Genomic DNA, 24,997 nt, shown 5'->3' with positions numbered 1-24,997 from the left:
AGAATCCAGTGTCACTGCCTACGGGTGCCGTCTTAGGACAATATTAGCGAATCTCACACAGAAAACACACACTCACCGGCATCCGCAAAAAGAGCAAATGCAAAGAGTTTCTTTTTTTGTGAAAGATATACAACTACATCAGAATATATTTTAACCATCCTGCACTCCAACACAAAGACAAAACGAGCAACTATAAAGCATTAAAAATATATATTTTTAAAAAGGATTAAATGAATTGATAGTGTTTTGGTGATGATTTTAATATTATGTTTCTCGTTTGGATGTTGTCTAAAATGACATGAAACTCACCTAAACACACACATGGAAATCCATCTACACACAGTGCAAAAAGTCACACTCATCACAACAATTGATGTTGTGAATACAACCATAACATAGTATTCATGGTATTATTAATAAAAAACATGCAAAGACACTTACATTTCTGTAAGCCTGGTCTGGTCCTGCACTCTCCACCGTGATCCACACTACAGGAGAAGCAGAATGACATAGTACTGCTGTATCCATTTATTTATTGGTGCCTCTTCTTCACATACATGCATAAGTATCTGTAGCGTGTCAGACACACACTCTGTACTCACTTCAGCTTCTCCAGTTTACAGCTGGGATCCTCCAGTACAGCAGAAAGCAGCTTCACTCCTGAGTGTCCTGGGTGATTGTAGCTCAGATCCAGCTCTCTCAGGTGTGAGGGGTTTGACCTCAGAGCTGAAGCCAGGGAAGAACAGCCATCTTCTGTGACTCTACAGCCTGACAGCCTGCAGAGAGAGAGACAAAAATTCCATAATAAATAAGATCACCTCTGTATTACAAGCATTACTTTTAAGCAAAAGTGACTTCTCTAATAAATATTTCAATAAACACGCAAAATTTACATCTTTTTAACATTTTATAAGAACCTATACTTCTCAGAACAAGAACCAGATCCAGTTGATATAGAATCATTTTTAAATAATCTAGATTTACCCATATTAACCAATGAAACAGCAGATGCCCTTGATGCCAGAGGTGGAGATTTCAGGTCCAGAGAGTACAAATCCAGACCAAGATTTTGTTTCAACCAACCAGATGAATATAAAGAGTCACAGTCACAGAGACTCAACTGGTTTGTTGAAACAAAATCTTGGTCTGGATTTGTACTCCCTATACCTGAAATCTCCACCTCTGCTTGATGCACCATTAACATCAGAAAAACTCCATAAGGTCCTCAACCAAATGCCTAACAACCAATCGCCAGACCCGATGGTTACCCTGCAGAAATCTATTCACATTTTTGGGACATATTATCTCCACTCTTCAATAGACTGGTAAGAGAAATTACAGTAAACATACATCACAAATCCCATTACATATGAGCATAGTGACCATTACAGTGTCATTGAGACCTGATAAAGACCTAAAACAACCCTCCAGTTACCGGCCATTACAGTGTCATTGAGATCTGATAAATACCCAAAACAACCTTCCAGTTACCGGCCATTACAGTGTCATTGAGACCTGATAAAGACCCAACACAACACTCCAGTTCCCGGGCATTACAGTGTCATTGAGACCTGATAAAGACCCAACACAACCCTCCAGTTTCCGACTATTACAGTGTCATTGAGATCTGATAAAGATCCAACACAACCCTTCAGTTACCGGCCATTACAGTGTTATTGAGACCTGATAAAGACCCAACACAACCCTTCAGTTACCGGCCATTACAGTGTTATTGAGACCTGATAAAGACCAAACACAACCCTCCAGTTACCCGCCATTCTCACTAATGAATACAGGCTTGAAAATCATTACAAAAGTTCTCACCACTCAGTTACAGACAGTCATTCCTACTATAATCCATCATGATCAGAGAGACTTCATCAAGACAAGACATGCCTCAGACAACATCCATACAGTAGATTATTTAGTCAATACTGCTCAGCATACCCATAGTAAAACCATGATATATCCATATATCCATAGTAAAACCATGGGATATATCTCTCTGGCTCTCAGCAGAGGCGGTCGCACTTCTCTCCCTCTCCCTCCCCTTATCTTCCCTGCTTCGCTCCTCTCGTCTCGTCTAGTCTACTGTCTTATACTTGAAGACTCTCTCTGCTCTGCTCTCCAAACTACGAGAAATTATGGATTTGATCAGCTGGTCTCTCAACGCAATTGACACCATCTTCTCAACGAGAAGCCTGGGTTCGGGGGAACCTAACTGTCCAGCGGGAACGTACGCGGCTGGCTACACGATGGACGGATGGGAGCGGTGGAGGGTCGTGTGCCTGGCAGCTCTTTCCGTGGAGGACATTGAAGACATCTACCTATTCGGAACTATGATTACAGGTATTATGCTTATTGGATTAGGCATTGCCCTGGTTCATCAAAATTGAAGAAGACCGTGACAGCCTCTCAAAGCCCCACTAGGCTGGCCGGAATGATTGATGGAGTGGGCAGAGCTGTTAGCACTCAGACTGTGAAACTGGATAACATCATGGAGAAGCTCACAGCTTTGCAAAACTTATTGGATGGCGGAGACCAGCGTGGACATTAGAGGAGCTGGAAATTACAGCTTCTCGCACGGAAACCCAAACAACCTTATTCTATCAAGCTTCTGGCTCCCCTCAATCAGCACTGGCCTTGGCCAAGGCTGCTGCTGAACAAAAAGCTCCCCCGGAAGAACAGGCAGTGAGACTCTCTTGCATTCCTCTCCCCCAATCCCAAGGACTTGCACCCTCCCCCCATCCAACGCCTTCGCCGCTTCATACCCCCAGCCCTCCATGGCTGCAGGACCGGATGGCTGTTTGTCTATGCTGGACTACCTCCACCTCCCCATTCCCTCACCCGTTGCGAGTCGTGTCTTTTCATGTTGTACGATGTAGTGATCATGTGCTTATGTTGCTGAGGTGTTTTCTCCTCCTCATGTCATCCTGTTTCTCTTTTTCTCTCCTCCCCTGTCTCCCGGCCGGTCTACCCCCTACTGTGATGTTGTATATGTAAGGTCGGGCGATGGCCTGCTTTTCGCTGGTACTTGTGACTAGTGACATGGTATATTGCAACAGCAATAAAGGGTTTGAATCAAATCAAATCAAATCAAATGATTACAACCATCCTGGGTTGTTCCCTGCCTCGTGCCCATTGCTTCTGGGATAGGCTCCGAACCCCCTGTGACCCAGTAGGAGAAGCGATTTTGAAAATGGATGGATGTATGGATGGATTTGTTTTTCTTTGAATAAATTTATTTCAATGAAAGGTTGGATTTTTCTCATTTTTTCAGTGTGAGATGAAGCTGCTTCGCCAGGTGGATTTTTGTCTAACCCTTTTTACAAATCTTTACAAGGGCCTTTACAAGCCAATAATTGTGGAGGGACTGTATATTGTTTATATACGACACTGTATTTGTACTAAATGATGGTAAGTTAATCATGTCCTCTACTGTGAACACCCGTGTAAAAAAATCATTAGACTCATTTACTATATCAATCTTCATTTTCAATTATAAGGCCCTTACTATCCTGCAGATGAGTGATTTCAGCTTTTAGAGCTCTTTGGGAGTTAAAATATTGGAAGAAACTTTTAATGTCATCCTTAGCCTCCAATGCAATCATCTTTTCAACATTCCACTTAGAGTCTATGGTTTTTTAAGTTAATCTATAGACTTAAATACTCCTGCTTTATTTTGAAATCATTAGTTATTTTCTACCTTAGTATTTCAAGCATAAAGTGTGAAAAACCCAGTCATACTCATCTCACTACACACAGTTTACAGTGTGGAATACCCAGTAATACTCACCTCACTACCCACAGTTTACAGTGTGGAAAACCCAGTAAGACTGACCTCAGTATCTCCAGTTTACAGTGTGAATCCCCCAGTCCACCAGAGAGCAGCTTCACTCCTGAATCCTGCAGGTCATTGTCACTCAGGTCCAGCTCTCTCAGGGGTGAGGAGTTTGATCTAAGAGCTGAAGCCAGTGCCTCACAGCATTTCTCTGTGAGTTCACACCGGCCCACCCTTAAAAAATTAAACACTTTTAAATCCACTTTTTACACGGCAGCACTGTATTCAAAGAGACTGTCCCGATTATGTTTGGTATCCATTATTTTTTCGCTCGTAACACGTTAAAGTCAGCATGTTTAACTAACAGTGCCGTTAACTTTGCTAACCAACACAAATATTTTGCATGGATTATATGGTTGAATGGATGTTTCCTGCTTCAATGCTTAATCATTTCTAGCATGGATCTAAGGCTGATAATATTGTGGGATATAAGGAAGTAGGAGAAGAAAACAGAAGCTGTTTGTGTTTGTTTATTATTTAACTGCTGAAAGGCATTGTGGGTTTTCTTGATGTCCAGTTACGTTTCTGTAAAATGAATATTCTGTACTCACTGCAGCTTCTCCAGTTTACAGCTGGGATCCTCCAGTACAGCAGAGAGCAGCTTCACTGCTGAATCTCCTGGGTGATTGTAGCTCAGATCCAGCTCTCTCAGGTGTGAGGGGTTTGACCTCAGAGCTGAAGCCAGGGAAGAACAGCCTTCTTCTGTGACTCTACAGCCTGACAGCCTGCAGAGAGACAGACAAAAACACTCTGATAAATAAGATCTCCTCAACAATACAAGTATTAGTTTTAAGTAAATGTGACTACCTTCGTGTACTGTGACTCCTTTCAATAATTACAGTTTACAGTCTTGAATACCCAGTAATACTGACCTCAGTACCCCCAGTTTGCGGTGTGGAAGACCCAGCAATACTGATCTCAGTATTCCCAGTTTATAGTGTGGAATACCCAGTAATACTGACCTCAATATCTCCAGTTTACAATGCAAATCCCCCAGTGCAGCAGAGAGCAGCCTCACTCCTGAATCCTTCAAGGTATTCTCACTCAGGTCCAGCTCTTTCAGGGGGAAAGAGTTTGATCTTAGAGCTGAAGACAGCACTTCACAGTGTTTCATAATAAGATTACAGCTGTTCAGCCTGAAAAAGAATTACAGTTTAGTGTCTAAGACAAGGCAGGCACCCTCCTCCCTTTCCCTTAGTTAATTGCTCACAGTATCCCCAGTGTACCGTGTGGAACACCCAGTAATACTGACCTCAGTGTCCCCAGTTTATAGTGTGGAATACCCAGTAACCAAGACAAATGCTTTGCATGGATTATATGGTTGAATGGATGTTTCCTGCTTCACTGCTTAATTATTTCTAGCATGGATCGAGGGCTGATAAGATTGTGGGATATAAGGACGTAGGAGAAGAAAACAGAAGCGGTTTGTGTTTGTTTATTATGTAACTGCTGAAAGGCCTTGTGGGTTTTCTTGTTGTCCAGTTACTTTTGTGTAAAACGCATATTCTGTACTCACTGCAGCTTCTCCAGTTTACAGCTGGGATCCTCCAGTACGGCAGAGAGCAGCTTCACTCCTGAGTCTCTTGGGTGATTGTAGCTCAGATCCAGCTCTCTCAGGTGTGAGGGGTTTAACTTCAGAGCTGAAGCCAGGGAAGAACAGCCTTCTTCTGTGACTCTACAGCCTGACAGCCTGCAGAGAGAGACAGAAACTCCCCAATAAATAATACACCATTACAATTATTAAATAAACGTGACTACTCTAATAAATAATTCAAGAATAACAGTTTAGTGTCTAAGACCAGGCAGGACCCCTCCTCTCTTTCCTTTGGCTAATTGCTCACTATCTCCTCTTTATAGTGTGGAATACCCAGTAATACTAACCTCAGTATCCTCAGTTTACAGTGTGGAATACCCAGTAATACTGACCTCAGTATCCTCAGTTTACAGTGTGGAATACCCAGTAATACTGACCTCAGTATCGCCCCTCATAGCTTGGAATACCCAGTAATACTGACCTCAGTATCTCCCCCTCATAGTGTGAAATACCCAGCAATACTGACCTGTCTCCCCAGTTTGCATTGTGGAATACCCAGTAATACTGACCTCAGTATCTCCAGTTTACAGAGTGGAATACTCTAATAGTGGAATCCCTCAGACACTTGCAGCTACCGACCAGCATCACTTCTTTCCTTCCTTTCAAAAATCCTCGAACGTACAGTCTACAACCAGCTTTCTCTGTATCTCTCTCAGAACAACCTCCAGGATCCTAATCAGTCTGTCTTTAAAGCAGCTCACTCTACAGAGACTGCCCTCTTAGCAGTCACTGAGAAGCTACATGCTGCCAGATCAGCCAAACTGTCATCTGTGCTCATCCTTCTTGACCTATCAGCAGCATTTGACACGGTCAAACACAAAACTCTCCTATCCATCCTTAGGAGTCTTGACATTGGTGGCCTGGCCTGGCGCTGGCTGGCTTCCTACCTAGAAGGCCGAACATACCAAGTGACATGGAATGGATCCACATCTACTCCACGTTGTCTTTCCACCGGTGTCCCTCAGGGCTCGGTTCTTGGCCCTCTCCTATTCTCCCTCTATACTAAATCTCTTGGCGAAGTTATATCCTCACATGGCTTCTCCTACCACTGCTATGCCAATGACACTCAATTCATCCTCTCCTTCCCTCCCTCAGACACTCATGTCTCCACTAAGATCTCTACATGCTTGGCAGACATCTCATCTTGGATGACCACTCACCAGCTAAAACTCAACACTAGTAAAACTGAGCTGCTTTACAACCCGGCTGACTCATCCCCCCTCCAGGACCTTGCGATCTCTTTCGACAACTCCCTGATCCATCGTTCGGTTTCTGCTAGAAACCATGGAGTTACCATAGATGATCGGTTGTCATTTTCCTCACATATCGCCAGTCTTTCTCGCTCTTGTCGGTTTCTCCTCTTTAACATCAGGAGGATACGTCCATTTCTTTCCACTCAGGCTACCCAGATACTCGTCCAGTCCCTCGTCATCTCACGCCTTGACTACTGCAACTCGCTTCTAGCGGGTTTACCACTGAGCGCCATTCGTCCACTCCAACTGATTCAGAATGCAGCTGCTCATCTTGTTTTCAACCTTCCCAAGTTCTCCCACACCACTCCTTTGCTGCGCTCCCTCCACTGGCTTCCTGTAGCTGCCCGCATCAGATTCAAAACACTGATGCTCGCATACAAAGCCAAAAATTCTCTGGCACCATCCTACCTAAAGGACCTCATCACACCCCGCACTACACCACAATCTCTCCGATCATCCAGTACTGCTCGACTGGTCCCACCTCCCCTCAAGGCACAAGGAAGACACACATCTCGGCTCTTCTCTGTCCTGGCACCTAATTGGTGGAATGAACTCTCCCTAGATGTCCGAACAGCTGAATCCTTGAACGTCTTCAAGCAACGACTCAAAACATTCCTTTTTCAGAAATACCTGACGTAGTACTTCTGTATTCTTACTCGGCTCTTCTCTGGTGTGTGTGTGTGTTAAAAAAAATAAAAAATTCTGCACCTCTCAATGGAGTTTTCAGACAGATGGTATTCATAGCTTTGGTCCTTATTGAGCTAGCATCGGAAATTCATCGCAGAGTCTCAAAGCACTTATGTAAGTCGCTCTGGCTAAGGGCGTCTGACAAATTCAGTAAATGTAAATGTAATACTGACCTCAATATCTCCAGTTTACAGTGTGGAATACCCAGTAATACTGACCTCAATATCTCCAGTTTACAGTGTAAATCCCCCAGTGCAATAGAGAGCAGCTTCACTCCTGAATCCTTCAGGTTATTGTCACTCAGGTCCAGCTCTCTCAGGGCTGAGGAGTTTGATCTTAGAGCTGAAGACAGCACTTCACAGTGTTTATCTATGAGATCACAGCTGTTCAGCCTGAAACAGAAAACACTTTAAGACAGACATATACACATCCTACACATTAGTAAAATACAAAGCATTACAATAAGCATTTGTTTTCAGTATAATTAGCAGCACAGCTTACACTTCAAAATGAATTATAGTCTGCAGAGTGTTCTGTGCCTCCTGACAATCTGCTGCAGTCATATGATCACTAATTGTGAGTCAGTGCATCTTTGCTCAAAACTAGAGGTAAAAACATTAAGTAGAAGCTACAGCCAAAAATCACAGAATATACTGGAATATATAGGAACACAACAGCAAGATGGACATGAACCCTCCCATAACAGTCAGACCAGAGCTTCCAGTGCAGTCCTTAGCCATCTTTCTGCCAGGTGTCCCTACACTCGACACGTATCACTGAAAGGAGGAGATGTGAACATTCCCAGCAGCTAATGCAGCAGCAACTGGCACTTGGATTCCTGATCCCATGAGTAAAATCCTTTTTCTCCCTGTATTGTTATACCTGGGAACATGTCAAATCACCAATTACGTCTGGGTGATATGATGATATTATCGGTAATGAGCGTAATCAGACAAGTATCCCGGTGTCGATATCTGACAGTGACTAACCGGCGATTATCGTCTTTGCTGGGGAAACGCGCTTAGGCTACATACAAAGCAAGATAACAGTTCAGCTTTCAGTTCAGCTTTCTAGCCAAAGATTCTGAAGCAGTTAAAAAGAAACATTGCACAGAATTTCACAAGCATTGTCCCTTGCAGTAACCATGCGTTCGCCATTCTTGTAAGTTCAGTATTGTCACATCACCAACTTCTATCTCTGAGTCAGCAGCCAGAATGTCAGTCATTCAAGTGCAGCTTTCTGGTGGGAATTTTGAGCTTCTCAACTCAAATTCAAATAAACTCAGAACAAATAACAATAAGCGCAAAAGAAATAAAAAATAGAGTAAAAATGTTTTAAAAAATAAAATAAAAATAAAAAAATACCATCATAAAGGACTTTAATCACCCATGTTCTCTTTAGGGGTCCCTCCCTCATAGGGGCCTCTGGCCCATATGTCTTCTGGGGGGGAGCGACCCATCCCCACAATTACTGATATTAATAAATGTGTAAAATAATAAAACTGATTATAATAGATTATTATATGCGGTGGTGAAAAAGATACGTTTTCAGCCCAGTTTTGAAAGTACTGAGACATTCAGTAGCTCTCAGGTTTTCTGGGAGAGAATTCCAGAGTTTGGGCCCATAGTGACTAAAAGCTGCCCCCTCCCTCCCCAGCCGGGTTTTATTCATTCATGGCACTAAATGAATCCAAAATGACTCCAGCTGATTACAGCATAACCCTCGACCAGATGGCAAAGGTGCTGGTGCTGCTGCAATATTTCAGTCTGACCTAGGAGTGTCTGAGCAAAGTGCTTATAGCTTTAACACATTTGAAATTCTTCTCCTTAGTCTTGCGGGATCATCTCTTTGTAGTTCTTCACCTCCAATCACCATTGTTATTGTATTCTGATGAACTGTCATATGCCCCCAGCAAGATTACACTAAGGGAAATTGGTTCGTTTTCCGCTAGGCTGACCCCTCTGGGCTCCCGGTCTATCTCTTGGTTTGGCTCCTATTTAACTGATCATTATCAGTTTGTCAGCATGAACAATGAATCTTCCAAGATCACTAAAGTCAAATATAGTGTAGTATCACACACACACATACGACAGGGCTGAGATTCCAGGCTGCCTGAGACAAGGCCTAGCCTGGTATGAGAAGTACTCGCTGGCCTAGGCACAAAAGGGGGGGTCAGTGACCCCACACGCACAAACGGCTCACACACAGAAACACACACAGGCCAACATTCCATATTTTATGGCCCAAAGATTTAAAGACCTACGGACAGGAGAGTGGACCTCAAGGATAGGGGCCCCTCAACTCGACATGCAACCCCCTCCCCATACATCCTGCATTACATACCACACATTCACCCAACACCCTAAGGAAAGTTTCTTTTAAGTTTGGCCTGTGTATTCCCTATATAATACTTTACTCATGACTACTAGACTCGATATCCAGTTATGTTTGTGTGCGTCCTTAGACAATATTAGTGTTTCGGGAGATTGCCGTTATGTCCATATATGGTATCAATACACGCTTATGCCACGTGTTGCCGATGGGGGGTATATGGTTTGGGAGATTAAACTTTAATAGAATAAAAATACATTACATGTTTTTAAGGAATAACAAAACATAGAGCAGGACGACGGCAAGCTAGCGCATACACGTTCAGCGGGGGAACCGTCCGGCCCGTAGCCGCGTGTTGTTAGTAAGCGCCACGGCATATTTTAAAAGAAAGCATCCAAATGTTTTAAAAAAGGAAAACGTTAATGATATTTTAAATAAAAGCAAGATGATTTTAAACAAACATGCCCGAAAGAAGAAGAGCAAACAAACAAGCGCAAACGAAACCAACAAACATACAGCCCGTTGTTTTACAAGAAGCGTGCACTCACTACATTTAACCACCACGAAAGACTTTAGTGATATTTACCAGGTTGGAGAAAGCATGTAAGCGGCAAACTTTTAGAAGAAATAGGACGAAGCGACCCCGGAGCACCAACACATGCGACTACTCTGTTTGAACAACGCGGGGCGGAATGGCCGATCGCTAGTCCGGCGTTTGGCGCATGCGCACCAACGCCGACGCCCCTTTCAAAATGGCGACGCCGGCGGAGCGCCTGTTTTACCAAATAAAACCCCTATAACTGTAATGGTTTTAAGGAATGAAGCACTTTTCTGCCAATGTGAATAATAAAGTAAAGCACTCTGAGCATTTTCGATAGCAATAATCAAAGAATAACGCAGTTAATTCTTGTTTAAACGAGCGCATGTGCTCTCTCTGGCCCCCTCTCATGTTGCTCATGCGCGTAGATCCACACAGCATTTCCTTTATTGAGCCAGCTCGTTGCGTCAAGCAGCTGTGAAATGGCTACCAGCGGAAATTGTTGTCGTGATGTTAACCGAGGGCCCCGGATTGTGAGAAGCATGCCGCCATCCTGGCAGAATGCACACTAATTCTATATTTTATATGCTTATTTGTAAATAGGGTAAAATAATCTATTTCTAATTTAAATAAAAGTCGATCTCTAACACAACACCCCCCTGATTGCTTAGCTACATTTAGCTAAATTTATCTATGTTTGGTTAATCAAAAGGTATAACCAGAACTTGAAAAGATGTATGACACCACATGCTGATCTTTTATTTCAAATAAGCCCCTTTAACCACATCATTTTTAAGCAATGAAACTCTTTTTCGGCTAGTGTGTTATTTAAAATAAAACATCTTAAGCATTTCGACAACAAGAATCAATGAATAATGCTGGCGATCCTTCTTAAAATAACTCTCCATGTCGCGCTTGTGCGTGCAGCCACGATACCCACACACCACTGTCTTTTATTGAAAACAGCTGAGGCAAGTCGTTTTCGGGGCTTTAAAGTGTGTATACAATAAGTAAACGTGTGTAAAAGAAGTATAAAATGTGTTATAAAGCACATAGCCAACGATAATTCATAAAGAATTTAAGCATAATAGCCCAGACGTACCATGGCCTATAGCCGGTAGAAATGGAGCTATCCTACGGCCTACAAGATAAAAGCATATGGCACCAAATTGGAAGCGGTAGTCGTTAAAAGAATAAAATACATTATATGAATTTATTAATACGCCACTCTAAATACGTTTTAAGGTATAATAATTTTAAGGAGCGGCCGGACGCGTCGAGATTTTATAGCTAGAAAGGAAAGAGAGTTGGGCAGTTTTGAATGGTAAAAGCAGTAGTTGTGGATTGTTAACGGTTTATTTTTAACAAAATTTTATAACGGTAAAAACGCAGCAATCCTGTTTTAGGGGGAGTATCTAAGTATCTAACTTCAATTGCTTAATCAGCGGGGTAAAGTGCTGTAACTTAAACGGTCGTATGACAAATTAGTATAAAGTTTTAAGCCAATAAGATTTAATTAATAAAATAATTTAGTTGTATTTTGTTAGTTTTATTTTCAATAAAACACACCCAGCGTATTATTAATTTAATAGATGCAGGAACTAGTGAGTGGTATTTAGCTGCGTACTTCATAAACATTTAAAAACTTTGTTAGACTAATACCTTAGTTATTTTAATAATTTAAGGGATAAAAAACGTTTGTCGTGTTTGTCAATGTGTTATTTTAAGTAAATGCATTATTTTCCAACGCCAAAAGCCCTGTCATTTTTTAAGTGCGAAATGATATGGACTAGCAACTGTCTCTGGGGGAGCAACCCCGGTTAGGTACTATTAAGCAACATTTAGTGACATGCATCAAAACACATTTTTAAAAACTTTGACAGAATAAAGTCTTAGTAATTTAAATAAATACGTTTTCCAGTAAATGTTTATTCACGCGCATGCACACAAACACACACATCCCGGAGGTCGGGGGGGCTTTAGAGTTTAACTTTAGGTTGCTGATCAAAATGTGTGACCAAACCCCAAAGCACCCTAACTTAGTCGTTTACTAACTAATCGCGAAAAAACAGACAGAAATAGACTTGTAAATTTTAAAGAAAAGACATTAACTGTTTTTGTTAATGTTTAAAGGTATACAAACTACAGTTGTATCGGACACGCACACAAAAACACTAAAAGTTTGCTCAGTCAAAAAAACATATTGTTTACGTTTTTAATTAAAATGTGTAAGGATTGTTTTGTTATAGCGCAATTTTAAATGAGTATGATTGTGATATAAGTCATTTAGGCAACAAGATTTGAGGAAGAACCTAAATAACGGCTAGAAATGACCGACCAGGCAGGCAGAAGTGTGCTTTCCTTATCTCACAAGTCATGGAAGGGGGGTGGGATGGGGGACACATAAGTGTGGGGTAGGAACTGTGGAATCAGGCAGGGGTGTAAGAATTTAGGATATAGTCTTGTTATTTTAAAGAAGGTGTACATGATTATTTTAATTGCATTTAATAGGAACCAGTAAGCTGCATTTAGCACCATGCTGCAAATACACATTAAAAACTTTAAAGAATAAGGTCTTGGTTTTTTTAATAAAGACATCCTACACGGTGCCCACGGCCCCAGCTTATATAATCTACAAGCTTGATCTGAAATGCTTGCTGGAGTACAATGCTAAGTTGACAACGGTAACGGAGCTGCAGCCTGTTTGATAGTTAATGAAACACAGTTCAAATTCAACAGTGTCAGTAGTCATCCACTATGCAGGGAGACTACAGATTGACTATAACGACGATTATATCAAATATCAAAGAAAGAAGAGGAAAAAGAGGAAGCTAGTGACTGTCCCCACTCTCAATTTGGGGGCATGTACGCTCTCCCCCGCTCCTCTTCCGACCTTGGGAGGAGAGAATTCCCTGGCAAACCTGACGGTCGCCCGCGCAGCTCAGCTGCCCGTGCAGGCAGTGCTCCCTGCGAGGGGAGAGAGCCCCGCCACCACCGAGTTACCGCCTCCATTGGAACGGTACAACTTCCGGCTAGAGCGGGTGGCTAACAAGGGGGTGAGTCCTATCCGGGACGCGATCCCGCGGGGACCCCGATTTCTTAAAGAAATCGTCCCCTTGCTGCCCGCACGGGACCTACCGGTCCCGCCGCCTGCACCCCGCAAGCAGCTATCTCCCTTGCCTTCAGGGCGGCTCGAACAGCCGTCCTCGCTGCCTCCTGTGCTGCCTACGGAACCTCCACCGGCACAGCTACTGGGGCAGCATTCGACTTTGCTGGAGCAGTTGTGTCCCCAGCCGTCTGCGCCAACTGCTCCGCTGCTTCCTGCTCATCGGGAGCAGTTGCCTGCAGCCCCGGGGAAGGCGCCCCCGCTGGAGCAGCCTGCAGTCCCAGAGAAGGCGCCCCCACTGCAGCACCCTGCAGCCCCGGAGCAGGCGCCCCCACTACAGCAGCCTGCAGCCCCGGAGAAGGCGCCCCCACTGCAGCAGCCCCGGAGGAGGCGCTCCGACTGCAGCAGTCTGCAGCCCCGGAGCAGGCGCTCCCACTGCCTGCAACCCCGGAGCAGGCGCTCCCACTGCCTGCAACCCTGGAGCAGGCGGCCCCTCTGCAGCCGCCTGCAGCACTGCAGCCCGTGGCGCTCCTCCAGCCTCCTATGATTGTGGCCCCTGGGGCCCTTGTTCAAGACCCCACTCTAACCCCTTTTGTCCCAGTCCCCGAGGAGGTCCCGGAGGACCTCACCGTTGCTCCTCCCTCAGAGGCGGAGGAGCTCGAATGGGACCCCTCGGGGAGCCTTTTAGTGACTCCTCGGCCATCGCCCCGGCGAACTCGACTCCGACCTGGGGTCAGAATGTCTGTGTCCCGTAAGGGGAGGGGACACAGGTGAAGGACTGGGGTCCCTCCCGCCCTGCCCCCTAGCTCGTCCTCCCTCGCCTGCGCTGGGGCGCGATCAGCGCCTGCGAGTCCTGGCCCCCCGGGTCGGCGGTCGCCTGTGGGCCCCCCTCCGAGGCCTCGTCCCCCGGCCTCGATCCCTCCTCCGGCTTCGCATCGGGCTTCTACGGGCTCCCCAACGGCGGCTCCTCGGTCGCCTGCGGGGCCTCCACCTTCGGCTCGTCGGAGGACGTCGCTGCCTGCGGCGGCTCCCCCCCTCGCCTTGCCTTCGCCCAGGCCCCTTTCAGCTCCCTCGTCCCCTTCCCTGGCGCTCCCTCCAGCTCCCTCCTCTATCCCGTCGTCGATCACTCGCCCTGTCTCCTCGGCCCCTCCGGGGTCCCCTCCGGCTCCGGTCTCCCGGCCACCTGCGGCCCCTCCGGCCACTTCCCGTCGCCCGCAGGGGCTCCCTCGGGCTCCCCTCTATTCCCCCTCCTTGTCTCCCTTCGCTCCTGCCTTTGTCCCTGCGTTCCCCTCTCCTCCTTCCGTCTTTGTCCCTCCTGTCTCTGCTCCCCCTCGCTTTGTTCCTCCTGTCTCTGCTCCTCATCCTCCTGTGTTCCCTCCATTCACTCCTGGCCCATGTGTCCAGCCTGTTCCCTCTGTGTCTCCTTTTCTTCTCTGTCTGTCCACGTTCCCGGTTCTTTGTCAGCTCTTGTCTTACGTCCTGTCCCTGGCTTTGTTCTGTGTCTCCGTGTTGTTCCCGGTCCCGCGTTGATGGTTTTGGTTCTTGTTTTTCAGGTCCTGGTTCCCCTGTCTCGTCCCGTCCATCGCCAGGTGAAGCGCGCCTTTGGGGGGGGGGTTCTGTGACGCCCGGCCCGTCCGTTCCTCGTGTGTGCCACGCCCCCTAATTACCCACATGTTCTTTCCTGATCGTACCCAGCTGTGTCTGATTATTTTCAATCAGTCCTGTGTATTTCAGTCCGTGTCTTACCTGAGTACGTGGTCTGTCATTGATGTTACCTGATGTAAGTCGATGTCCGTGCCCTCGTCTCAAGATTAAACCCCTCGTTTGCCCTGATTCTCGGCTTCCAGCCTGTTTCTTACCCGCCTGCCCGCACGATCGCTGTTCTGCTCGTCCCGATCGTGACAGCCAGCAGATAAACGGGTCGTTATAGTCAATCTGTAGACTCCCTGCATAGTGGATGACTACTGACACTGTTGAATTTGAACTATGTTTCATTAACTACCAAACAGGCTGCAGCTCCGTTACCGTTGTCAACTTAGCATTGTACTCCAGCAAGCATCTCAGATCAAGCTTGTAGATTATATAAGTTAGGGCCGTGGGCACCTTGTAGGATGTCTTTATTAAAATAACTAAGACCTTATTCTTTAAAGTTTTTAATGTGTATTTGCAGCATGGTGCTAAATGCAGCTTACTGGTTCCTATTAAATGCAATTAAAATAATCATGTACACCTTCTTAAAAATAACAAGACTATATCCTAAATTCTTACACCCCTGCCTGATTCCACAGTTCCTACCCCACACTTATGTGTCCCCCATCCCACCCCCCTTCCATGACTTGTGAGATAAGGAAAGCACACTTCTGCCTGCCTGGTCGGTCATTTCCAGCCACTATTAGGTTCTTCCTCAAATCTTGTTGCCTAAATGACTTATATCCCACTCATATTAATTTAAAATTTCGCTATAACAAAACAATCCTTATACATTTTAATAAAAATAATAAACATGACAGGGCTTTTGGCGTTGGAAAATAATGCATTTACTTAAAATAACACATTGACAAACACGACAAATGTTTTTTATCCCTTAAATTATTAAAATAACTAAGGTATTAGTCTGACAAAGTTTTTAAATGTTTATGAAGTACGTAGCTAAATACCGCTACGTAAAATAAACGAGATGTTACACGCACTCTGCAACAATTTGTCAACCGGTGGTCATTTTGTTTCATTGACGCTTCCTTCTCATAGGCTTATCGCTCACGGATCCAAAAGCTCTTGCATCGACGACCCGTTTCCTACTGCCGCGGGCATTAGCTGACCGATATGTCTAGACATGCAATACGCATAAATCCCCCTAAAAACAGGATTGCTGCGTTTTTACCGTTATAAAATTTTGTTAAAAATAAACCGTTAACAATCCACAACTACTGCTTTTCCATTCAAAACTGCCCAACTCTTTCCTTTCGACGCGTCCGGCCGCCCCTTAAAATTATTATGCCTTAAAACGTATTTAGAGTGGGGCATTAATAAATTCATATAATGTATTTTATTCTTTTAACGACTACCGCTTCCAATTTGGTGCCATATGCTTTTATCTTGTAGGCCGTAGGATAGCTCCATTTCTACCGGCTATAGGCCATGGTACGTCTGGGCTATTATGCTTAAATTCTTTATGAATTATCGTTGGCTATGTGCTTTATAACACATTTTATACTTCTTTTACACACGTTTACTTATTGTATACACACTTTAAAGCCCCGAAAACGACTTGCCTCAGCTGTTTTCAATAAAAGACAGTGGTGTGTGGGTATCGTGGCTGCACGCACAAGCGCGACATGGAGAGAGTTATTTTAAGAAGGATCGCCTGCATTATTCATTGATTCTTGTTGTCGAAATGCTTAAGATGTTTTATTTTAAATAACACATTAGCCGAAAAAGAGTTTCATTGCTTAAAAACGATGTGGTTAAAGGGGCTTATTTGAAATAAAAGGTCAGCATGTGGTGTCATACATCTTTTCAAGTTCTGGTTATACCTTTTGATTAACCAAACATAGATAAATTTAGCTAAATGTAGCTAAGCAATCAGGGGGGTGTTGTGTTAGAGATCGACTTTTATTTAAATTAGAAATAGATTATTTTACCCTATTTACAAATAAGCATATAAAATATAGAATTAGTGTGCATTCTGCCAGGATGGCGGCATGCTTCTCACAATCCGGGGCCCTCGGTTAACATCACGACAACAATTTCCGCTGGTAGCCATTTCACAGCTGCTTGACGCAACGAGCTGGCTCAATAAAGGAAATGCTGTGTGGATCTACGCGCATGAGCAACATGAGAGGGGGCCAGAGAGAGCACATGCGCTCGTTTAAACAAGAATTAACTGCGTTATTCTTTGACTATTGCTATCGAAAATGCTCAGAGCGCTATACTTTATTATTCACATTGGCAGAAAAGTGCTTCATTCCTTAAAAACATTACGGTTATAGGGGTTTTATTTGGTAAAACAGGCGCTCCGCCGGCGTCGCCATTTTGAAAGGGGCGTCGGCGTGGGTAGCTTTCTTTTAAAATATGCCGTGGCGCTTACTAACAACACGCGGCTACGGGCCGGACGGTTCCCCCGCAGAACGTGTATGCGCTTGCTTGCCATCGTCCTGCTCTATATTTTATTATTCCTTAAAAACGTAATAAAAAAAAAAACACAATAATACATACCTGTAATATATCTTTATTCTATTAAAGTTTAATCTTCCATAACATATACCCCCCTATCAGCAACACGTGGCATAAGCATGCATTGATACCATATATGGACATAACGGCAATCTCCCAAAACCATATGGCCCCCTATCGGCAGCACGTGGCATAAGCATGTATTGATACCATATATGGGCATAAACCCTCGACCAATCAGAATCAAGGATACGCCACTTTCTCTTATGACATCAGAGGGGGGCATTAAGCTCCGCCCAATGTACCACCTAATATTTTTTCCCTTATCTGATCTTTATGGTCTGTTAGCACTTTGTCGTCTAATATTCTGCATTAAAAGACTGAATTAATGTGTATATTATCAATTCTGGAGAGCAGATAATTGGGAAAAGCCACACCAACCAAAATACATTGTTCCCAGATGTGCAATTTAATTTGGTATTGCAACAAACTAACGGCCACGCCTAGGGTAAGATGTGCTATTTAAATGTGAATATGTCATGTAATGTCTGTACAAATGATCCAAAGTAGCAACCTCTGTTGATGTGCAACGCAAAAGAGGAATAATGTATATGGATGAGATTTATTAACATATATAATATCAGAAATTGTTAATTAATTTATACAGATGGTATGAGGTGTGACCCGCCAGGCTGGTATGGCATGTTTGGTGTCAAACTAATGGAAAATCACTCCTGATTCCAAATCCGGTCAGTGGTTACCATGAAACTGTATGTATCAAAGGTTACACCAGTTTAATGAAAATCATCGGTAAAGTGGTACCAGTCTAGTCATAAATACCAAAAGGACTTGCTTTAGATAACAGTATTTCCCTTTTAAGGTTACCCATTTTAAATCTGGTCACTGCATTTTCATCTTGCATTCTGTTTGGTTCTATTCCGTTATTTCGTGTTTGTTGTTTATGTTAAGTGTAATGTCCATCTTATGTTAGTTGTAGTGTTAGTTCGGAATAAATGCACGTCTTTTACACCACTTCAACCTCTGTTCATTGAGTGCTCACAATAGTCCCTGCCTCTATGCGATCTGGCTACTAAGCTCTGAAACCTCAAACTCGCCTGATATATCACGAGACTCTCTCTCATCGGCCATGAGGGGAGCTTCGCTACCGATCGTTTACATTTCTTGGTGATGCAGCTTGCTGGACGAGCCTTCTAACCCAGGTTACTAAGCGATACTGGTTATTAATGAATCCCATGTTAGTCTTACAATAACGGACTCACGGGGATTCGCAATTGAGTTTGGAGCAACCAACCATTCAGCATAACAATTACTTAATAAACATCATTAAATAATGATTAATTAAAGTGTAATTAATTTCAAAACATATTGGCGGAGATATAAAAATTTACCTGAGCTAAATATTCCTACAATGGTGTCCCCCAGGGATCAGTTCTGGGCCGCTACTGTACACTGTACATGTTAGTCACATTGTCAGAAATCATGGTGTTGGGTTTCATTGTTTTGCTGATGATACAGAGTTATATATATCTGTTAAGCCGGATGATGCATCACAGCTCTCGGTTAGAAGACTGTCGACTAGATATCTGGTGCTGGATGGCAAATAATTTCTTTATGTTAAAGACAGAAAAACAGAAGTACTGTTAACTGGTCCAAAGGCGGCTCGAAATAAGTTTGACAACCTCAACCTTGGTGGTCTTCCTACCCAACCTGACACAGTGGTCAGAGATCTTGGTCTTCTGGTTGATTCAGATTTATGTTTCGATGCTCACATGAAAAGCATCACTAAAGCTGTGTTCTATCATGTATGGAACCTAGCCAAGCTTCGGAAGATGCTCTCCTTTCATGAAGTGGAAACACTGACACCTTTATAACTTCCAGGCTGGATACTGTAATGCCTTCCTTTCTGGGTGCCCATCTGCATCCTTACATAAACTTCAGCTGGTACAAAATGCAGCAGCCAGAGTTCTTACAAACTAAAAAATGTGATTATATTAGCCCTGTTCTATGCTCCCTTCATTGGCTTCCAGTTAGTCTCGAATTAACTACAAAATACTGCTACTGACTTATAAAACACTGAATGGCCTTTGCACTAGAATACCTTAGTAACCTGCTGGCCTTATTCAACCATCTTCGCTTTCTTCCATCTCAAGTAGCAGGATATCTGTTAGTACCCAGGGCAGAAAGAGCTACAGCAGGCTGCAGAGCTTTCTCTTATAGAGCTCTTCAGCTGTGGAATAGTCTTCCACCGGATGTGTAGGATTCAGGCTGACACTCAATATTCAAGTCTAGACTAAAAATAAACCTGTTTAGTTTAGTTTATAGGGACACTAGTTCTGACTCTAGCTATTTCCTCACTCCCAGTCAGACCTATATTGTGAGGTGTAGAGCTGGGTGGGGATCGGTGCCATTGGCTTTGGATAAGCTGAACTGTCAGTCTGTCACTTTAGCTTCACACCCCCTTGTGGAATTGGAGTGCTGACATTCAGGGACTCCCCATGTCTGCGTTCCCACCTGCCTCTCCCTCCTACTTATGCTGCCATAGCCATATCTGCCAGAGCTTACATACTGCACTCACCTAACTGTTTGCACTGCCTCTAGTCTCCCCTACTTTGGCTAACTGCACATTTTATTTCCCCTACTCACCCTGGGCTGTGCTGCCTGGAGACCCCAAAGTTTCAAGATATCCTGCCTACCCTGCTGCCTGCGACGTCTCCACTACCAGTGACGTCCTTCCGGCCTGCTCACCCTTCTGCCTGTGACATCTTCCCTGTTTACCCTGCTGCCGTACTACTGTTCTCCCTGCCATCTGAAGCAGCTCCAGCACTTGCTGTCATCACCTCCCTGCCCCCCGCTTTGTGACTGAAATGTTAAGATTGGGATAATGTGAATTAGGACTTTGCCATCTTGATCATTTGACTCCTTTTGCTGCCCCCTGGATGATGGGCTCCCCCTTTGAGTCTGGTTAGGATTAGGGCTTCCTCTGCTGCCCCCTGGAGGATGGGCTCGCCCTTTGAGTCTGGTTAGGGATAGGGCTACAGCATAAAGAGCTGAAAGGAACATGAGTGGTTTTCCCACTATTAATGAAAACTGGACCATTCTGTATGATGCTGTATCTTTCGTTATTTGTTACACAAAGGATGGTCGTGTAAATCTTGTCTTTTTTGTTTTTACTACATCACTACCTTCAGTTAATATAAACTAGATTAAAAAGGAACCTTTTTGATAAAAGAGAGGAAATAAATGACATATATACATATTCATTTTATAATTTAAACAATGGTTAGCTATTTCTGCCGGACTAGATGTGTCGTCACATCCTCAGCCAGGTGCAGCTGAGGCCAGCAGAGGGCGCCAGTGAGCAGCCAGAGACAGCAGTCATACGGAAGCTCCCAGCTCTGGGCTCCATCACATGAACACGCCTGCTGACAATAACACTCACATACCACTTATACACCCTGTGGATAAAGAGCCCTCACTGTTTCTATAGCAGGTTAGGATGCTGTGCCTGTGATCAGAAGGCAGACTGGATGGGAATGGAAACGTAGTAACAAACAAAAAGTGACATCACTACCTTCAGTCATTATAAAGTCTGTGGTCAAGATTAGCTACTGCTATACATCAGCTATAGCTGTGATTATCAAAATAAAACCCACTTATTAATCCATGAGGAGAAATATATAATATATATTACACATTTCAAAAAATATCCATGAATTACTGCTAGACCAGACATGATTTCCCATCCCCACGTCACTTACAGAGCCGTCCTGGAGTTCTTGACCACAGGCAGCAGCCTGCAGTGCTGTTTATCCGATCTGATGTATTTCTTCAGGTCAAACACATCCAGCTCCTCATCTGACATCAGCATTACAAAGGCCAGAGCTGAGTACTGTGCAGGTGAGAGGTCATCTGCTGAAATGTTTCCTGAATTCAGGTATCTTTGTACTTCCTCTACTAGGGAATTGTCACCCAGTTCAGTCAGACAGTGGAACAGGTTGATGGTCCTTTCTGGAGATAAATTCTCCTGTATTTTCTCCTTGATGTATTGGGATGTTTCCTCAATGTTATGTGATCTGCTTCCTGTCTGTCTGAGTAGTTTTTGTAACAGAGTCTTACTGGAGTCTGTTGAGAGGCCCAGGAGGAAGCGGAGGTAGAGGTCCAAGTGTCCATTCTTGCTCTTCAATGCCTGATCCACTGCAGTCTTCAGCAGGTCAGCTGATGAGTTTGACAGAAACAAATATAAAGCAGCGAGATACTCCTGGATGCTCAGATGCACAAAGCAGTACACCTTCTCCTGGTACAACCCATACTCCTCTTTAAAGACTTCTGTGCACACTCCAGAGTAAACTGAAGTTTCAGCGACATCAATGCCATTCTCTGTCAGATCTTGCTCATAAAATATGAGATTGCCTTTCTCAAGGTTGTCAAAAGCAAGTTTACCAAGTTTTAAAAGGAATTCCTTGCTGTATTCCTTAAGCTTAGTTTCATGTTTTTTCATATACTTGTCATTTTTTAAACTTGTCTGAAAGATCAGGAAGTGTGTGTACATTTCAGTCAGAGTCCTTGGAATTTCTCCACTGTCAGTCTCACTAAAAAGCCTCTTAAGCACAGTGGCTGAAATCCAGCAGAACACAGGTATGTGGCACATGATGAAGAGGCTCCTTGATGATTTCACATGTGTGATAATCCTGCTGGCCAGGCTCTGATCATTAAATCTCTTCTTGAAATACTCCTCCTTCTGGGCATCACTGAACCCTCGTATCTCTGTCACCTGGTGGACACACTTAGCAGGTATCTGATTGGCTGCTGCTGGCCGGGAGGTTATCCAGAGGAGAGCAGATGGGAGCAGATTCCCCTTAATGAGGTTAGTCAACAGAACATCCAGTGACGTTTTCTTTGTTACATCAAACCAGCTCTCATTGTTCTGAAAATCAAGAGGAAGGCGACACTCATCGAGACCATCAAAGATGAACAAGATTTTGTACCTAAACAGGTCAGTGGATTTCAGTAGTTTTAGTTCTGGGATAAAGTGGTGAAGCAGTTCAATCAGACTGTATTCACCCTTAATCAAATTCAGGTCCCGGAAAGGAAGAGCAAATATGAAGTGAACATCCTGGTTTGCTTTTCCTTCTGCCCAGTCGAGAATGAATTTCTGCACAGAGACTGTTTTCCCGATACCTGCCACCCCTTTAGTGAGTACAGTTCTGATAGGTGTCTCACGCCCACATAAGGGATTAAATATATCATTGCACTTGACTGTAGTATCTTCTGTTCGCCTTTTCTTGGATGCTGTTTCAATCTGTCTCACTTCATGTTCATCATTTACTGCTCCAGTCCCACCTTCAGTTATGTAGAGTTCTGTGTAAATCTCACTGAGAAGTGTTGGCTGTCCTTCCTTAGCTTTCCCTTCAAATACACACTCAAATTGCTTCTTAAGTTTACCTTTGAATTCCTGTAGCATGAGCTGTCCTGAAAAGAAATGAGAGGAAAATGCACTAATTCTCACCGTGATCCTGACCAGTATGAGAGGAAGAATATTTTCCAAAAACACAGTTTTTTACACATACATGTCCAGATATTTCCCTGTGACTGTAAATGTGAAACTGAAAGTTTTATCATGCGTATTTTACTGGAACACTGCATACAAGACCGTGAATAAGCCTTAGGCAGCCAAAGGAAATGATTAATGCCATTTATCTGGGTAGTAAGTGTATATCTGCTCAGAACCAAAAAAAAACACGAAACCCCTTTTCATTTCCCAAACCTCTCCTCAGCGGCACCACAGCCAGTCCATGTATTTGTTAAATTTCACCACCAACTCACTTCATTAATTAATTAAATTAGTTTAAAAGTTAAATGAGATATTGATCAGCCACTTGAGGTGTGTTAGTGGTCAAGTATAAAAATACGTGGATAACCTGCATGATTTCTGTAAATATTAGGGTGATGTTGGGAGAGGTTCTGAAATGGCAAACACACTTTGACATACATATTATAGTAGTTCTACACCAACATGAAGACCATTTAAACATCCTTTTCTCTGGCTGCCTAAGACTTTTGCACAATATCGTACATGTACATAATGTTATAAAGCTCTTACTCTTCTCCAGCATGTCAGCAAGATCATTTTGCTTCATGGTCCTCAGGATGTACAGTGTGATCTTCAGAGCTACCTCTCTAACACTGGTCTTCTGCATCTGACCATCACAGTCCAGGTCATTGTCCTCCTCCAGCTGGGGCTCAGAGGATTCTGGGTAATTCTGATCTAGGTGCCTCACAAACGTCTTCAGCTCGTCTTTTAAAAACTTCATGGCTTTTTTCTCTAGTGACTAAAATAAACAGTCACAGTTAATTATTTCTACTTACACCAAACCTTTTCAGAGTTTCACTTGTGAATCATAGTTTAAAACATATTTCCTTTAACAGGATGAATTTCTTATTATACAGCTGTATAAGAAATAAGGTAATTCATATAACAGTCAAGAAAAAATATATCAGCAATAAATACAAACCTTCAATATGGATGATAAACCCGATTTATCATGTAGATCTGAACTGCATTCTTCCATTTGGTCTCTGTGAATTAGGCAGAAACATAAAGACCTCAATTCATCTACAGAAATGTAACAGAAAGACTGAAAAGTTCCCCATTAAAATTGCTGTTACTGCAGATAAAGAACAATATTATGGTATATTACAACACCAATTCCACACATTTTGCTAATTATAAATAACAACAGAATGCAATGATACAGAAATCTCATAAAGCAATATTTTATTCATAACAAATCATAGAAAACATATCAGATGTTTAAACTGAGACATTTTGCTATTTCATGAAAAATATTGGCTCATTTTGAATTTTATCACAGCAACGCGTCTCAAAAAAGTTGGTACAGGGGCAATAGGAGGCTGGAAAAGTTAGTGGTACAAAAACCCAACAGCTGGAGGAACAATTTGCAAATAATTATGTCAACTGGCAACAGGTGAGTAACATGACTGGGTATAAAAAGAGCATCTTAGAGTTGCAGTGTCTCTCTGAAGTAAAGATGGGCAGAGGGTCACAATCCCCCTAATACTGCACTGGCAAATAGTGGAGCAATTTCAGAAAGAAGTTCCTCAGTATAAAACTGCAAAGAGGTTGAATATTTCATCATCTACAGCACATAATGTAATCAAATGATTCTGAGAATCTGGAGAAATCTCTGTGAAAAACCAGACTAGATGCCTGTGATATTTTGGCCCTTAGGCAGCACTGCATCACAAACAGGCATGATTCTGTAATGGAATCACTAAATAGGCTCAGGAATATTTCCCACAAACATTGTCAGTGAACACAATTCACGCTGCCATGCACAGATGCCAGTTAAAACTCTATCATCCAAAGAAGAAGCCGTATATGAAGATGATCCAGAATCACCGACGTCGTCTCTGGGCCAAAGCTCATTTAAAA

The 24,997-nt window shown here is 43.4% G+C and overlaps 2 protein-coding genes across 2 annotated transcripts in view; one reads left to right on the top strand and one right to left on the bottom strand.

Moving 5' to 3' along the window:
• Positions 1–24,997, top strand: part of LOC125722753 (protein NLRC5-like) — a 519,818-nt gene that overhangs the window by 100,835 nt on the left and 393,986 nt on the right. The gene's annotated exons all lie outside the window — the stretch shown is intronic.
• LOC125722755 (NACHT, LRR and PYD domains-containing protein 12-like) overlaps positions 1–24,997 on the bottom strand; it is a 47,031-nt gene that overhangs the window by 2,613 nt on the left and 19,421 nt on the right. Inside the window, exons 4-13 of the mRNA XM_048998944.1 lie at positions 24,057–24,120; positions 23,645–23,873; positions 21,303–23,013; positions 7,594–7,767; positions 5,358–5,531; positions 4,804–4,977; positions 4,393–4,566; positions 3,842–4,015; positions 603–776; positions 442–488 (exon numbers count right to left, since the gene is read on the bottom strand). Coding sequence (XP_048854901.1) covers positions 442–488; positions 603–776; positions 3,842–4,015; positions 4,393–4,566; positions 4,804–4,977; positions 5,358–5,531; positions 7,594–7,767; positions 21,303–23,013; positions 23,645–23,873; positions 24,057–24,120 — 3,095 coding nt within the window. The remainder of the gene's footprint in view (positions 1–441; positions 489–602; positions 777–3,841; positions 4,016–4,392; positions 4,567–4,803; positions 4,978–5,357; positions 5,532–7,593; positions 7,768–21,302; positions 23,014–23,644; positions 23,874–24,056; positions 24,121–24,997) is intronic.

The sequence above is a fragment of the Brienomyrus brachyistius genome, unplaced genomic scaffold, assembly GCF_023856365.1.
Source record: "Brienomyrus brachyistius isolate T26 unplaced genomic scaffold, BBRACH_0.4 scaffold42, whole genome shotgun sequence".
NCBI lineage: Eukaryota > Metazoa > Chordata > Actinopteri > Osteoglossiformes > Mormyridae > Brienomyrus > Brienomyrus brachyistius.
Note: the sequence above shows the minus strand (reverse complement) of the source record. Positions and strands in the feature narration are given on the sequence as shown.